This window comes from Emiliania huxleyi, assembly GCF_000372725.1.
Source record: "Emiliania huxleyi CCMP1516 chromosome Unknown EMIHUscaffold_13, whole genome shotgun sequence".
Taxonomy (NCBI): Eukaryota; Haptophyta; order Isochrysidales; family Noelaerhabdaceae; genus Emiliania; species Emiliania huxleyi.
In genome coordinates this window covers 289839-302951 of record NW_005201287.1, presented here as the reverse complement: position 1 = coordinate 302951, position 13113 = coordinate 289839, and the positions used below count along the sequence as shown (strand labels likewise).

Below are 13113 nucleotides of genomic sequence, written 5' to 3'. Positions count from 1 at the left end.
GCTCGTCCTCTTTTAGGTGATGCGCAGCGGCGAGGCCTCGAAAAAAAAATCCGAGACCGGGGTCGTCTTCGCCCCCCGGGGCCCCCGGCTCCCGCCTCGACGGCTCTCACCGGCGGGTGCACACAAGGAGTTGTGACGGTGGCGCACGGGGGACGCCTGTCCTCAGGTCGGCATCCTCCAGTCCCTCTGCCTCCCCGACTCCGCCAGTGGCCCGCCCACCCCACGCGAGACGGAGGGGGGAGCCAAAGCCCCGCTCGCCGGCGCGCCGGACGACGCAGCGGGCAGGCAAGCGAAGGGCACCGACCCGCGCTCGCTGATGGTGCGGCTGGAGGCGCACGGCTCGCACCCCGTGAACGGCGTCTCTTCACACCCCGCGCCTGTGATCAGGTGCAGCTGCACGAGCACTTTTCACACCGCGAGCACGTCTGCCTCGTCTTCGAAGCACTCGGCGTCAACCTGCTGCAGCTGCTGCAGCAGAACGGCTGCCGCGGCCTCTCTCTCTCGCTCGTGCGCTTCTTCTCGAAGCAGCTGCTGCAGGCGCTGATTCTGCTGCGACAGCTCGGCGTGATCCACTGCGACCTCAAGCCGGACACTCTCTTGCTGCGCCGCCTGCGGTCACCTGCCATCCGTCAATCCACTCTGGAGCCGTTGGTGTTTATAGGAGAACATCCTGCTGCGGAACCTGCAGTCGCCCGCCATCAAGATCATCGACTTCGGCTCCGCCTGCTACGAGCAGCAGCAGCCCACCTCCTCCTACATCCAGTCGCGCTTCTACCGCTCGCCCGAGGTGCTGCTCTAGTCACAGCGCATCGCCCGACGGCTCTCTTCGCGCCTCTCTCAACCATGACGCCTCTCTCAACCATGACGCTACTCTCAACTGCTGCGCGAGATGTGCCGAGATCTGCCGAGGTCAGCCGAGGTCTGCCGAGGGTAGGTCCTGCTCAGCCACCCGTACGGCTGCGAGATCGACACCTGGTCGCTCGGCTGCATCGTGGGCGAGTTCTTCCTCGGCCTGCCCCTCTTCCCGGGCGAGTCCGAGTACAACCAGCTCTGCCGCATCGTCGAGATGCTGGGCGCGCGAGACGCCGCGAGTAGCCGCGACGAGACGCCGAGACGAGACGCGGAGAGGGGCCGAGAGGAAGTCGAGAGGATCCGAGGTGTAGCCGAGGTGCAGCCGAGGTGTAGCCGAGAGGTGTAGCCGAGAGGAGAGGATGCCCCGCAGAGACGCGACGGCGCGCACCACCCGCCCACAGCGAGGGCAGATCTCGGCCCCACCCGAGCGTGTGGCGAGAGCAGGCGTGCCGCACCCGTCCTTCCTCGCCCGCTGCGAAAAGAGACACGAGTACTTTGTCCGCCGCACGCCCGCCGCCGCCGCCGCCGCCGCCACAGCCCCTGCCGCTGCTTCCGCCGCCGCCGCCGCCGGCCCTGCTTCCGTTGTTGCCCCACCCCCTGCCGTCGCCACCGCCGCCGCCGCCGCCACCGCCGCCGCCGCCGCCGCCGCCGCCCTGTCCGCCGCTTCGGCAGGCATTGGTTCCACCGACGGCGCCAGAGGGAGCGGCGAGGGCGGGTGCGAGGGCGGGGAGGAGTGGTTGCTGTTGCCGGAGGCGGAGTACGTTGTGGCCAAGAACCGGGAGGCCGCGGCCAAGAACGAGAAGGGAGTCAAGCTCTGCAGAAACAAGCAGTACTTCCGGTGCTCGCTGCCGCCCCGGCCTCGTCCCGCAGCGTTGCCTGCTCTTGCAAAAGGGTGAGAGTTTTGGCTTAGGTACAAGCTGCTCCCAGACCTGCTCTCGCGCCACCCGCCGCGGAAGGCGCACGCGACGGCCGAGGAGGCCGAGGCTGAGGCGAGGTCTAGCCGAGATGCAGCCGAGATGTAGCCGAGGTGCAGCCGAGGTGCAGCCGAGGTGCAGCCGAGGTGCAGCCGAGGTCTAGCCGAGGTGCAGCCGAGGTCTAGCCACCGCCACGGCCGGAGGAGTCGGGAAGAGGCGGCGGAGGCTTGTCCGTCACAGCTGCCGATGAGCCTGACAGGCGGAGCGGAGGAGGGCAATGCTCTCTTTCATCTCGGGCTTGCTCCAGTACGACCCCGCGCAGCGCTGGACGCCAAGGCAGGCCATCCAGCACCCCTTCATCACGGGCTCAAAGTACACCGGCCGCTTCGCCGTCGCCCCCGCCGCCCCCGCCGCGCCCGCCGCGCCCGCCGCGCCCGCCGCGCCGCCGCCTCCCGCCGCCGCTGCGCGAGCTTTGGGCGGGGCGGAGGGGGAGGCGTCGCGCGTGCCGGTCGACCCGCAGCCCCTTCGCCACGCCCAGCGTCAAACTGTGCCCGTCGCAATCGGCGCCGCCGCCGCCCCAATGCCGCCGGCGATGGCGGCGGCGGCGGGTGGAGCAAAGCCGCAGCCGCCGCCGCCGCCGCCGCCTCCGCAGCCGCAGCCGCAGCCGCAGCCGCAGCCGCAGCCGCAGTCGCAGTCGCAGTCTCCGAAGCGCACGTCGCTGCCTCGGGACGGGCGGACCATGCTGCCCGTCGCGGTCGCATCGTCGCCCGCCGTCTCGCCGTACTCGCCCGGCGGGCTCCGCTCGTCGCCGCCGCTCTCGACGTCTCCGCCCGTCTACTTTCCGTCGCCGCCGATGTCCCTCTCTCCGCTCGCGTCGCACACGCTGCACGCGGCGCTCTCCAACTCGCCGACCTCCTGGCTCGCCGCGCCGGGCCAGCCCCCGATGCAGATCGGCCACGGGCGCGGGCGAGCTAGATGCAGCGCAGACGCCCCTGCATCCGCACCCGCCGTCTGCTTCCTCGATGCTCGGCTCGGACAGCTGCGCGCGACGGCCGGGCCCGCCCCGACCCTGTGCGCCGCCCCCTTGCCGCAGGATCGGGCAGCACGGCGTGCCGGTGATGCTGCCTGTGATGGGCCCGCCCGGAGGTCCGCAGCACTTTTACGGCGTGCCGATGGGGCAGCCGCAGATGGGGCCTCCTCAGATGGGGCCGCCGACCAACGGGATGGGCGGCTTCGCGGGAAACTACTCTCCGGACGGGATCCACCTCTCGTGCTCGCCGCCCGACCGCGCCTCGCCCTCGTCGCTGCTTCCCCCGGGGGCGGGGGGGGGCTCGGCGGGCGGCTACGGCGGGCCGGCCGCTCCGATGGGCCGGCTGGGCAATGGCAGCTGCGGGCAGTGCGGGCAGTGGGGTCCTGGGGTGGTGGATGAGCGTGACTCGCGCCTCTACTGCCACCGCTGCTGGCAAGAGTACCATGGCGCCTTCGCCGCGGCGGGCGGCGCGGCGCCGCCCGGATCACCGTCGAGGCCCCCTCTTGCTTTCCCTCTCCCTCCCTCCCTCCCCCCCCCCCCCCCCCCTTCTCCTAACTGTGCCAACCTCTCGTCCAGGTCGCCCGGCGGCTCGGCCAACGGACAGTCCTTCCACGGCGGAGGCATGTACGCTGGGGTGCCGCCCGGAGCGACTGGGGCGCCGATCTACGCGCACCACGCAGCCGGCACGCACACCCCGTGCGCGCAGCTCGGCCTGCTCACTCCCTCGTATTGACTGGTGGCAATGGACTCCTCGACAGGCCCCCACGGCTGCGCGCAGTACGGCTTCGCGTCTGGCCCCGGAGCAGGCCAGCCGGCGCCGCCCACTTGGTTCCCGGTCAACACCGGCGGAACCGCAGGAGGCACCGGCAGCACCGCGGCGGGCGGAGAGAGGGGCGGCGGCGGCAACGGCGGCGGAGGAGGCGGCGGGGGCGGCGGAGGGGGAGGTTGTCGCCGGCCGGCGTGGAGGAGGAGACGAGAGTTGGCGCGTGAGAGAGGGTGAGCTGTGAACAGGCCGCCGCCGCTCGGTGAGGAGGCCGCACGCCAACAAGGCTGCCGCGCGGGCCGCAGAGCGCGGGGGCGGAGGCGCCGAGAGACAGCCCTAGTTGTAGCTGAGAGAGAAGAGCCGATTGAGCTGAGACACCGCCGAGGCGGCAGAGAGTTCGCGGCGCCGCGTCCATCACCGAGCGGCGGGTGGTCGGTAGGTGGCGCCGGCGGGGGGAGGGACGGGCAGAACGTGGGCGAGGAGCTTGACTTTGCGGACGTCTTCAGCGGATGATGAGCGCGGCGCGCCTTTGCCCTCGGTCACGCTTCTGGGCTCTCGCGGCGGCTTGCAGCTGGCGGGGCGTGGCGAGGGGGGCGGGGGAGGGGCCGGGCGGCGGGAGCGGGCACGGCTCCTGTGGCACCCCCGGTGGGCTTGTGGAGGCGCCGGCGCCGGGGCATGCGCAGGTGGAGAGGGAGGCACGATACAGGTTGCACGGCGGGAAGGACACCCGCCCACGCCTCTTTACGGAGCCTCTCGTTGCGCTGGGACACGCGCGAGGCCGGCGGGGAGGTCTGCGGGATCTAACTAATGGATAACAAACGTTGTGTGCTCATCCACAGTGAGACGATGAGATCTCATCTGTGCATACCAAAACGTTCAAACACATCCAGGAGATGGTGCGCGTGGCGGGGCCGAACTCTCACTCCAAAATGCTGTCATCGCGTGGCGGGAGAAGGATGAAGGACGAGAGAGGGCGGAGGGAGCTGCTTGCTGGTCGCGCCCTCTGCCAGAGCGCTCTGCGAAGGGACAACCCCGCGCCGGGGGCCGCGGATGCTTCTTGCTTGCTCGGACGCGGCCCCGCCGTGCGAGTTGCAGACCGGCGGAGGAGGCCGACCCAGCTCATCCCCTGAGGGGCCATGTTCAACCATGTGTGGCCTTTTGGCCAAAACTTTTTCAGTTTGGATCTTGGAGCACTTGGAGTGCAGTTATCAACCTCACATCCAGGGCCAGGGAGCTAAGAAGCGCACCCAGCGGGCCGGATGATCGGTGTCGGGTTACGGGCTAGAGAGCCCTAGCCCCGGGGGTGCGCGTTCGCAGGGAAAGGGCCGTAAAGTAAACTGGATCTAGTGCTTAAATTTAAAGATTTTCGGGTTTATCTTCGCGAGTCCCGTCAAGCATGGAGACCAGGGTGAAGCGCGCGATGGCGGTGCTGGCCGCGGCCCCGCATGACAACGCTGAGGATACCGGCTCCGCAGTCACTCCCTTCGCCAGGCTGCTCTGCGACGTGCAACGCAAGATCGACGCACGCAAAACTGAGGACGCCGATGATTTTCACAAGGCTGCCTTTGCGAATGCCGCGGCGTTGGGGCCGGCACTTGGGGCTCAGCTGAGCAGCTGGCTCTTCCTGTGGTCGGTCGCCTTCCTGCGACATCCATTGGCGGCCTCCCATCGATTCGAAGAATTCGCTGCCGCATGGTTGCCAATTGCAGCTACTGAAGGCGCTCCCCCGACGCTTCTCCCCGCATTGGGAAAGTCGGTGTTAACCGATGTACTGAGTGCACCGGTCGAGCTCAACTACCTCGAGATCTTCATTGACAGGGTTAGATCACTCGCTGGGAAGCAGCTGCATTACGTTGAAACGCACCAGGCCCCGTCTTTATCGCTGATGAATGTTTTCGGCCACGAATCGATGGAAATCAAGGCGCACTTTGCGTGGTCCGTGCCAAACAAAGACGCTTTAGCCTTTGTGGCACAGCATTCTCCGCTTATAGAAGTTGGCGGCGGCTCTGGTTACTGGGCTGCGATGTTGCGGATCGCACCCTACAACGCAGACGTTAAGTGTTTCAACCGGCCAATAGTACTTGATGGTTTTGGACCGACCGAGGCAATCGGGGCAATGACCAATGGCGGCGTCACGTTTGGCGAGCCTTCCTCTGTGCAACTGGGTGGCCCGGAGGTGCTCGACCGGGCGGAAGCTGATGGTCGCACACTTCTTCTCATGTGGCCCGACTACAATGGCACCGGTAGCTTTGGACTCGAATGCCTTCGTCGATACAGGGGGGGGACATTAGTTCTGATTGGAGAATGGCAAGGATGCACCTTCGGGCTGCCTGGGAGGCCAGCGCACGGCCAGTCATTTTCCCTTGAGGCCCAAGAATTTGTCAAGAGCAGATTCGACCTAGTCGAAACCATCAGGGTCCCAAACTGGCCTTTATTTCTTGACGTAATTCAAGTCTTTCGGCGCCGAAAAGGCTGAATGGCTCCATGCCCTCACCACCCCGTCCAAACATCGACCCCTTCACCCCCTGCGACGATCCTGGCGCAACATACTGCTATGCATAGTAACTGCTTTTATCATGATAGATTACACATCACCCACGCCACGCGCACGGGCTAATCGCTAAAGTACAGTGTCTACACAGCAAAAGTGTTTTTCCCCGTGAGAGACACGGTTGTCGGTTCCGGTCTAGATCACATGTCTCTGTCGTGAGACGCGAGTGCTCCTCACAGCTCAGAGCCTCAGACCTCAGTGTCATCCGTCACGAGACGGTGATGGCGGGAAGGAAAAACGTCCACTCACTCGCGAAGGCGAGTTTCGATTAACCTCAACAGCGCCTTCACTTGCCTACGAGCTCTCTGTGCCGCCCAGCCACTAACACAGAGCGGCGTGTCTGCGATGCGTGGCGCGGATTCGGAGGCCAGGCCCAGCAGCTAGGCCCGCCTCCTCACGCCTGGCGGCTTGGCGCGCCGCTTCTTGACGCCGGGAGGCAGGTTGGCCACGCCGGCGTCGGGCGGCACGAAAGGCGCGTCGGCGGCCGGCTCTGTGTCCGGGTCGTCGAAGAGGCTCCCTCCTCCGTCGAGGGTGGCGTCGTACTCTGCGCGGCCGGCTGGGTGGGAGAGCACGTCCCACGCCTCGGTGACGCGCTTGAAGGCGACGGCCGCGCGCTCCTCGGGGTTCTTGTCCGGGTGGAGCAGCAGCGCCATCCGGCGGTAGCACGACTTGAGCTCGGAGGGGGGTGCGGCGCGGTGCGAGTTGAGCACGTCGTAGTGAGTCTGCGCGCCCTTCTCGCCGCTCCCCGCGCCAGAGAGGACCAGCTCCACCGCCGCCTCGCCGCTGCGCACGCGGTCCGGCGCCGTCCCGGCCCCGTACGGGCTCTCGAGGAGGAGGAGGAGGCGCGCCTGTGGGTTAGGGTTCGGATTGAGGTTAGGGTTAGCGTTAGGCTCTCGAGGAGGAGGAGGAGGCATGCCTGTGGGCACATGAACATGGTCATGTCATGTCAGGCGTGTCGCGGGCGTGTCGCGGGCGTGTCGCGGGCGTGTCGCGGGCGTGTCGCGGGCGTGTCGCGGGCGTGTCGCGGGCGTGTCGCGGGCGTGTCTCCCGAGCAAGCGCGCGCCTTTGCGGAGCGGAGCAGCGGGAGGAGGAGGAGGCAGACGGCGAGGGCGACGACGGCAAGGGTGACGCGCGGGTAGAGCCAAAGCAGGGTGAGGAAGGCGGAGAAGGGGAGGAGGAGGACGGGCGAGTCGTAGGCGATCAGCAGGCAGAGCAGCACCACGTGGCCAAACGGCCCTCCCTTTGGGAAGAAGTAGGCGAGCGTGCAGAACTCGGTGAGGAAGACGCAGATCTTGGGCACCGCAAGCAGGAACAGGGCCCACGCCGCGAACGCGAGCAGCAAGAGCATTGCCTGCGGGAAGAAATAGAAACCGACCACGGCGGCGGCGGCGGCGGCGGCGACGTACAGCGAGAGGAAGGCGGAGGCGGCGAGGAGCCCGAGGGTGGCGATCCACGCGCTCGTGTGCGGGAGGAGGTAGCAGAGGAGCCAGATCGCGACGGAGACTCCGGCCGCCTGCTCACACCAGCCAGCTAGCTGTGAAGAGACGCAGCTCGCACACCGTGTGTGTGTGTGTGTGTGTGTGTGTGTGTGTGTGTGTGTGTGTGTGTGTGTGTGTGTGTGTGTGTGTGTGTGTGTGTGTGTGTGTGTGTGTGTGTGTGTGTGTGTGTGTGTGTGTGTGTGTGTGTGTGTGTGTGTGTGTGTGTGCTGTGTGTGTGTGTGTTGTGTGCGTGCGGATCGCGGCGATGTCTCGGGCCGCCTGCGGTTGCGTCACATGCGCGGACCAAGCGGCGGCGGGCGTCAGGTAGGTGGCACCTGGGATGCGGGATTTGAGGGTGGAGGATGGAGGAGGAACGGGAGCCAGCGGCGGCAGGAGCGAGGCAGGCTGCGCCTCCGGTGAGTCCAACCACCGCCACGGCGAACGCCCGCCACGGGTAGCACCAGCCGAGAGCGAGGCACGCGAGGGCGCCGAGCAGCCTCAAGGGCCAGCGCAGCCTCGCCCGCCAATAGCAGAACAGGTAGTGCAGAGTCGTCTGCAGCGCGGAGTCCTCGCCGAACGGGTTCAGCCGCCCACCGACCGCCGCCGCCCCTCGCCTCACCGCCCGCCACCCGCTCCGCACCGCGCCGCCGCAGCAGCGCGCCAGCGCAACCTGCTCGCAGCTAGACGTGTGAGACGACGCCGTGAACACTCACCGCCGCCGCGCCGGTGCGCTAGCGTGACCAGGCCGAGCGCGGCGCCAAGCCGCGCGGCAAAGCTGAGCAGCACCACCAGCGCCCGCCACGCCCCTCGCGCAAGCCCGCCGCCTCCTCCTCCCCCCTCCTCGTCCACGTCGCCGCTCCAACCGCCGCCACGGCCGCCTCCGTTGCCGCCCTCTCCCGGCGCGGCCGCGCCGCCGCTGCTGCCCGCGGCGTCGGCCGCCTCCCGCTCCTTCTCTCGCTCGCTCTCCCGCAGCATCGCGGTCGCCTCCGCGAGCGCCGCGCCGACGCGCTCGTCGTCGCCGCTCAGCCCCTTTGCCTTTTGCAGCAGCCGCACCGCCTTGGGCAGGTTGCCGCCGCGCAGCGCGCGCTCGCCCGCCGCAAGCGCCTGCGCCGCCGCCTCGCGATTGGCCGCCTCGCGGTTCAGCGCGGGAGACGGTGCCGCCATGGCCGCCGCCGGCTGCGGCGGCTGCGGCGGCTGCGGCGGCTCTTGCGACGGATCCTTTGCGTGCGTGGCGGACCGTTCGGCGGCTTGCTGCTTTGGAGGAGAGAGAGGCTGCGGCGGGGGCTGCGGTCGAGGAGGCGCCGAGGCAGGGCCGGGAGCGGCGCCGCGCGCCGCACACGGGGCGGCCGAGGCGGCGCGGGGAGGCGAGGCGGGCGGAGGAGCGGGTGGAGGTTGAGATGCGGGAGGCGGTGCCGGATCGACGGCCGGCGGGCGAGATCGCGCGGCGGCGTTGCGGCGGGCGGCGAGCGCCTCGGGAGGAGCGAAGCTGGCGGCGACCTCCTCGGCCGTCGGCCTGCGCGGCGCCTCGGCGGCCGGCGCGGCGCGGGCCGGCGGCGCTCCCTGGCGGCCCTTTGCCGCATCCCGGAGGCCCTGGATGTGCCGGGCGGTCGGGAGCCGCTTGTACTCGAGGGCGACCTGGAGCGGAGTGACGCCCGCGGGCGACTCGACCGTCACGGACAGCCCCTGCTCGTGCAGCAGATCGACCAGCGGCGTGGCGCCCGCCATCGCTGCGTAGTGCATCGCCGTGTAGCCTTTGCTCGTCGAGCGGGCATGCAGCAACGACGGGTCGGCGGCGAGCTTGCGCCGGACCTCGGAGAGCTCGGCCGACTGCACGGCGACCAAAAAGGCTTTGGCCTCCTCGGGCGAGTGCATCGCAGCAGAAGAGGCCAGCAGAGAGAAGCCTCGGGCGCGAAGAAGGGCAAGACGCGATGCTGTCCAGAAGAAGAATTTTTACGCGACCAGTCGTGAAGACGGCCGCAGTATTCGGCGTAGACCGCGCGCGCAGCGCGCTCCGTGTGGAGCGCAGCGACGAGTCCGTAAGGAGCGGCCCCAGCTTGCTGGGTGCGGCGCCGCCGCGCGCCGTATCGAGAGACTCTGTCGGGGCAGGTTAAAATAGGTAATAGCGCCGCAGGCTCCCCGGGCCGTCCGCGCACAGACCACAAAACCCTCATGATGTGTATTGTACCACTTCCGGCGCTCGTGATGTGTATTGCGCCCACTTCCGGCGCCCGCTGATCTCCCGCGCGCCTATTTTGGCGCTCTGATCTCGAGTGCCACCCTTTGCAGCCCTGTGATCTTGAAAGCATCCCTCTCAGGCCTATGATCCTCAGCGTGCCCCCTCCAGGTCTGCCGATCCTCACAGACCCTGCCGTGGGTGCTTGATTCTGAGGCGCGCCCCCGCCGGTGCTGTGATCCTGAGAGGGGTGTCTGTGATCCTGAGCCGCCCCTCCCCCCCCCCCCCCGCCCAGGGCTAGGGCTCTCTAGCCCGCAACCCGATACCGATCATCTGGCCCGCGGGGTGCGCTTCTTAGCTCCCCGTCCCTGGATGTGCGGTTGCTGACTGCACTCCAAGTGCTCCAAGGCGCCTCCAAGAACAACCACGCTCCCTAGCACGACACTCTAGGCACGCGGGAGCCGGGACTGGCGCGCACTGGCGCTAACACAGGTACACAGAAAAGAAAATTTAGGCACTCTCTCGCTCTCACGACACTGGGCACGGGACTGGCACGCAGTGGCACGAACACAGGTACACCAGAAGAGAAATCACGCACGACAACGCAGCGCCAGTGGATAATTAACAACGGGGACTGGCGCGCACTGGCACTAACACAGGCGCCGCACGACCGGCGCGGGCGCACGCGCCGACTTCGTCTCTGTCGTCGGGTTTGGTATACAGCTTGGTTGCGCGGGCGGTACGGCACGGGCGGCCGACGCGGCGGCTAACCCTGCCGACTGCCGCGGTGTTGGCCGCGCTTCGGCCCACAGACCGGCGATAAATCTATTAAGCTTAGCGCTCGCGTACTCTATCGACGCAGTTGCCGGGGCTCCACACAGACACACACCATACTCCACAGCGCCTCCCCACACAGCACACAGCCACACACACTCCACACACGCATCTATCTCTCTGTGCGCGTATATAACGTACACGTGCGCCAGTCTCTCTGTCTCTCGGTGGCTCTGCAAACTGAGACTCTCTGCTCCACCCTCCGCGATCATGCCTTCCCCACCCCCGCCCCCACCCTTGTACGGTGTATACCTGTGTTAGTGCCAGTGCGCGCCAGTCCCGTCTCCGAGCCCAGAATCGTGAAAAAAATGTGTGCATGTGCGGCGGCGATCGTCTTGGGTGCGGTGCTCGCAGCCGAGTCGCGGCGGTCCGCTCGCTGCCCACATCATGGCCTTCAGGCTGGCCTTCACGCTCTCGCTGCTCGCTCCCTTCACGGCCGGTTTTCAGGCCGCTGGACTGCCGTGTCGTGCGGCCGCTGCAGGCGAACGCGGCCGCTGGGCCTTGGCGTCTCTCGGCGAGGGTGAGGGCGAGGAGGAGGAGGAGGAGGCGACTGTATACAAGCGCAAGAAGGGAGGCTATGTCAAGCGGCCGGTGGACGACCGGGACCGCCTACCGTACGAGCTCACCGACGTGACGCCTCCCGAGCGCCGCCTCGGCACCTACCGGCTCGCGCCGAATCTCGGGTGCGGGGACATGGTGGAGACGTCGGAGGACGCCTTTGTGGTGAAGCGCGTGTCGTACCGCTACGCGTACCGCGCCGGCCGCTACCGCATGGTTGGCAAGGGCGCCAACGTCGTCAAGGCGGGACGGTTCGGCATCGAGAAGGCTCGCCGAGCCCCGGACAGCCCACTCGCCCGCCTGCCTCACCTCAGCCTCCACACTGCGTCCCTGTCCTGTCTCTGATCAGGCGCTCGGCCGGCTGCTGCCCAAGCCCGGCAGGGAAGGCGATGGCGACCCAGACAGCCGACCCGACAGGTAGCGATCATGTGTGGCGAAGTGTTACCAGTGAACTTAGAGATATCGGTACATCTATAGCGTTGAGGGGTTGACCCCACCGTTGTCGGCTCTCGGGCGCTGCCGCAGCGCTGGCGTTTTCAATATATATGCATAATGGTAGTGAAATAAATCGAGCTCTCCAAAGAGACTCAAAGCTCACATCGTGCGGAGGTGTGTCACATCCCGCCACCGCCTCCGAGGTCGTCGAGGTCGATCTGCAGCGCGTCCCTGCCCGCGTACTCCGTTCCCAGCGCGCGGCAGACGGCGGGCTCGGGCACATACGGCGCCACCGCCACCGCCGTGAACGAGTCCTGCGCGCTAGGCCCGACGTGCAGCAGCAGTACCGCCTCTGCGTCCGGGTCGTGAGACTCGATCGCGGCGGCGAGCGGCGCACGCACGGCCGCCAGCGCGGGCAGCGCGCCGCTCAGCTCCTCGTCAAACTCGCGCAGGCTCACAAAGTGCAGCAGCACCGCGCGCGGCGTCTCGAGGGCGCGGCCGGCGCAGTCGACCGGGCCGGGTAGCGCCAGCGCGTCGAGCGGCGTCTCCGACTGGAGCAGCAGGAAGCCGCGCCCGTCCCGCGCGCCCTGTGCAGCAAAGGGAAGCGCGTACCTAGGACGGTGGAGAGGCGCGGGGTGGAGAGGATGCGACCCATCCGAACGCGCGCGACTACAGCGAGGGCTGGGCAGCAGCTGGGTCCAGCACGCACAGCCGCAGGCGGACGATCAGCGACTCGGCGGCTGCCTGGGCGGCCGCGACGTCGGCGAGGCGCTGGCTCGGCCCGAGGGCGGCGAGGGCGGCGCAGTCAAGGCGCTTGTGGCGCGCCTTCCAGTCGGTGACCTGACAATGCCTCGAGCAGTACTTGGCCACTCCGCACTTGCCGCACGCCGACAGTGCTCCCGCAGAGCCGCAGCCGCGGCAAAGCGGCGGACCGAGCTGCCGCGTCGGTGCCAAGAGGCTCGCGTGCCGCCAGTTGAGCTCAAGCGCGCCCGTCGAGAGCGCCTCCACCTCTTTGAGCCCTCTCGCCGTCCGCTCCGCCTCCGCCTCCTCCCTCGGAGGCCCAAAGTGCCGCGCCATCAGCGCGTCCATATCGCCGGTCGACGTGGCATCGCGCTCCCTCTCGTGCTCCCGGACGAGGCCCTCGACGTCGAGGCGGCAGGCCGTCTCGCTGGCGGGAGCCATGCACACCGCTGGATGGCTGTGAAGTGCCGAAGGGCCTGCGCGCGTGACCTGCAGGCGTACGTCGAGGGCGTTGTACTCGTACACGCTCTGAGGCCTCAGACCCCCTCTGAGGAGGGGTCGGACCCCTGCCTGGCTTGGCGGCACAGAGGGTTTGACTCTGACTCTGTGCCGCCTCTGTGGCCTCTCTTGGCTGATTTTGGCCTCAGAGGGTCCCCGGCCGAGGGTCTGTCTTGGCGCGGCACAGAGGGCGTTGACCTCAGAGGGTAGCCCCCTCTCTCTCGGCAGACAGAGGCGAGAGGCGAGAGCCCCGGGCGGAGGCCGGAGCGCCTAGCCCTCCACGAAC

The 13113-nt window shown here is 68.2% G+C and overlaps 3 protein-coding genes across 3 annotated transcripts in view; all 3 read left to right on the top strand.

Moving 5' to 3' along the window:
• Nucleotides 1-4390, top strand: part of EMIHUDRAFT_462341 (hypothetical protein) — a gene marked incomplete at its 5' end in the record, with an annotated part of 5342 nt that extends 952 nt beyond the window's left edge. Inside the window, 7 exons of the mRNA XM_005789122.1 lie at nucleotides 165-319; nucleotides 388-588; nucleotides 662-787; nucleotides 2026-2837; nucleotides 3373-3492; nucleotides 3808-3879; nucleotides 3999-4390. Coding sequence (XP_005789179.1) covers nucleotides 165-319; nucleotides 388-588; nucleotides 662-787; nucleotides 2026-2837; nucleotides 3373-3492; nucleotides 3808-3879; nucleotides 3999-4047 — 1535 coding nt within the window. The 3' untranslated portion in view covers nucleotides 4048-4390. The remainder of the gene's footprint in view (nucleotides 1-164; nucleotides 320-387; nucleotides 589-661; nucleotides 788-2025; nucleotides 2838-3372; nucleotides 3493-3807; nucleotides 3880-3998) is intronic.
• A 565-nt stretch (nucleotides 4391-4955) lies between these two features.
• On the top strand, nucleotides 4956-6382 carry EMIHUDRAFT_200947 (hypothetical protein; the record flags this gene model as incomplete). Its single annotated transcript, XM_005789121.1, has 3 exons — nucleotides 4956-5802; nucleotides 5872-5975; nucleotides 6290-6382. The coding sequence occupies 3 exons, from the start codon at nucleotides 4956-4958 to the stop codon at nucleotides 6380-6382; spliced, it is 1044 nt and encodes a 347-aa protein (XP_005789178.1).
• Nucleotides 6383-10982: 4600 nt separating this feature from the next.
• On the top strand, nucleotides 10983-11498 carry EMIHUDRAFT_200945 (hypothetical protein; the record flags this gene model as incomplete). Its single annotated transcript, XM_005789120.1, has 1 exon — nucleotides 10983-11498. One exon carries the CDS (start codon nucleotides 10983-10985, stop codon nucleotides 11496-11498), a length of 516 nt encoding a protein of 171 aa, XP_005789177.1.
• Nucleotides 11499-13113: the final 1615 nt, after the last annotated feature.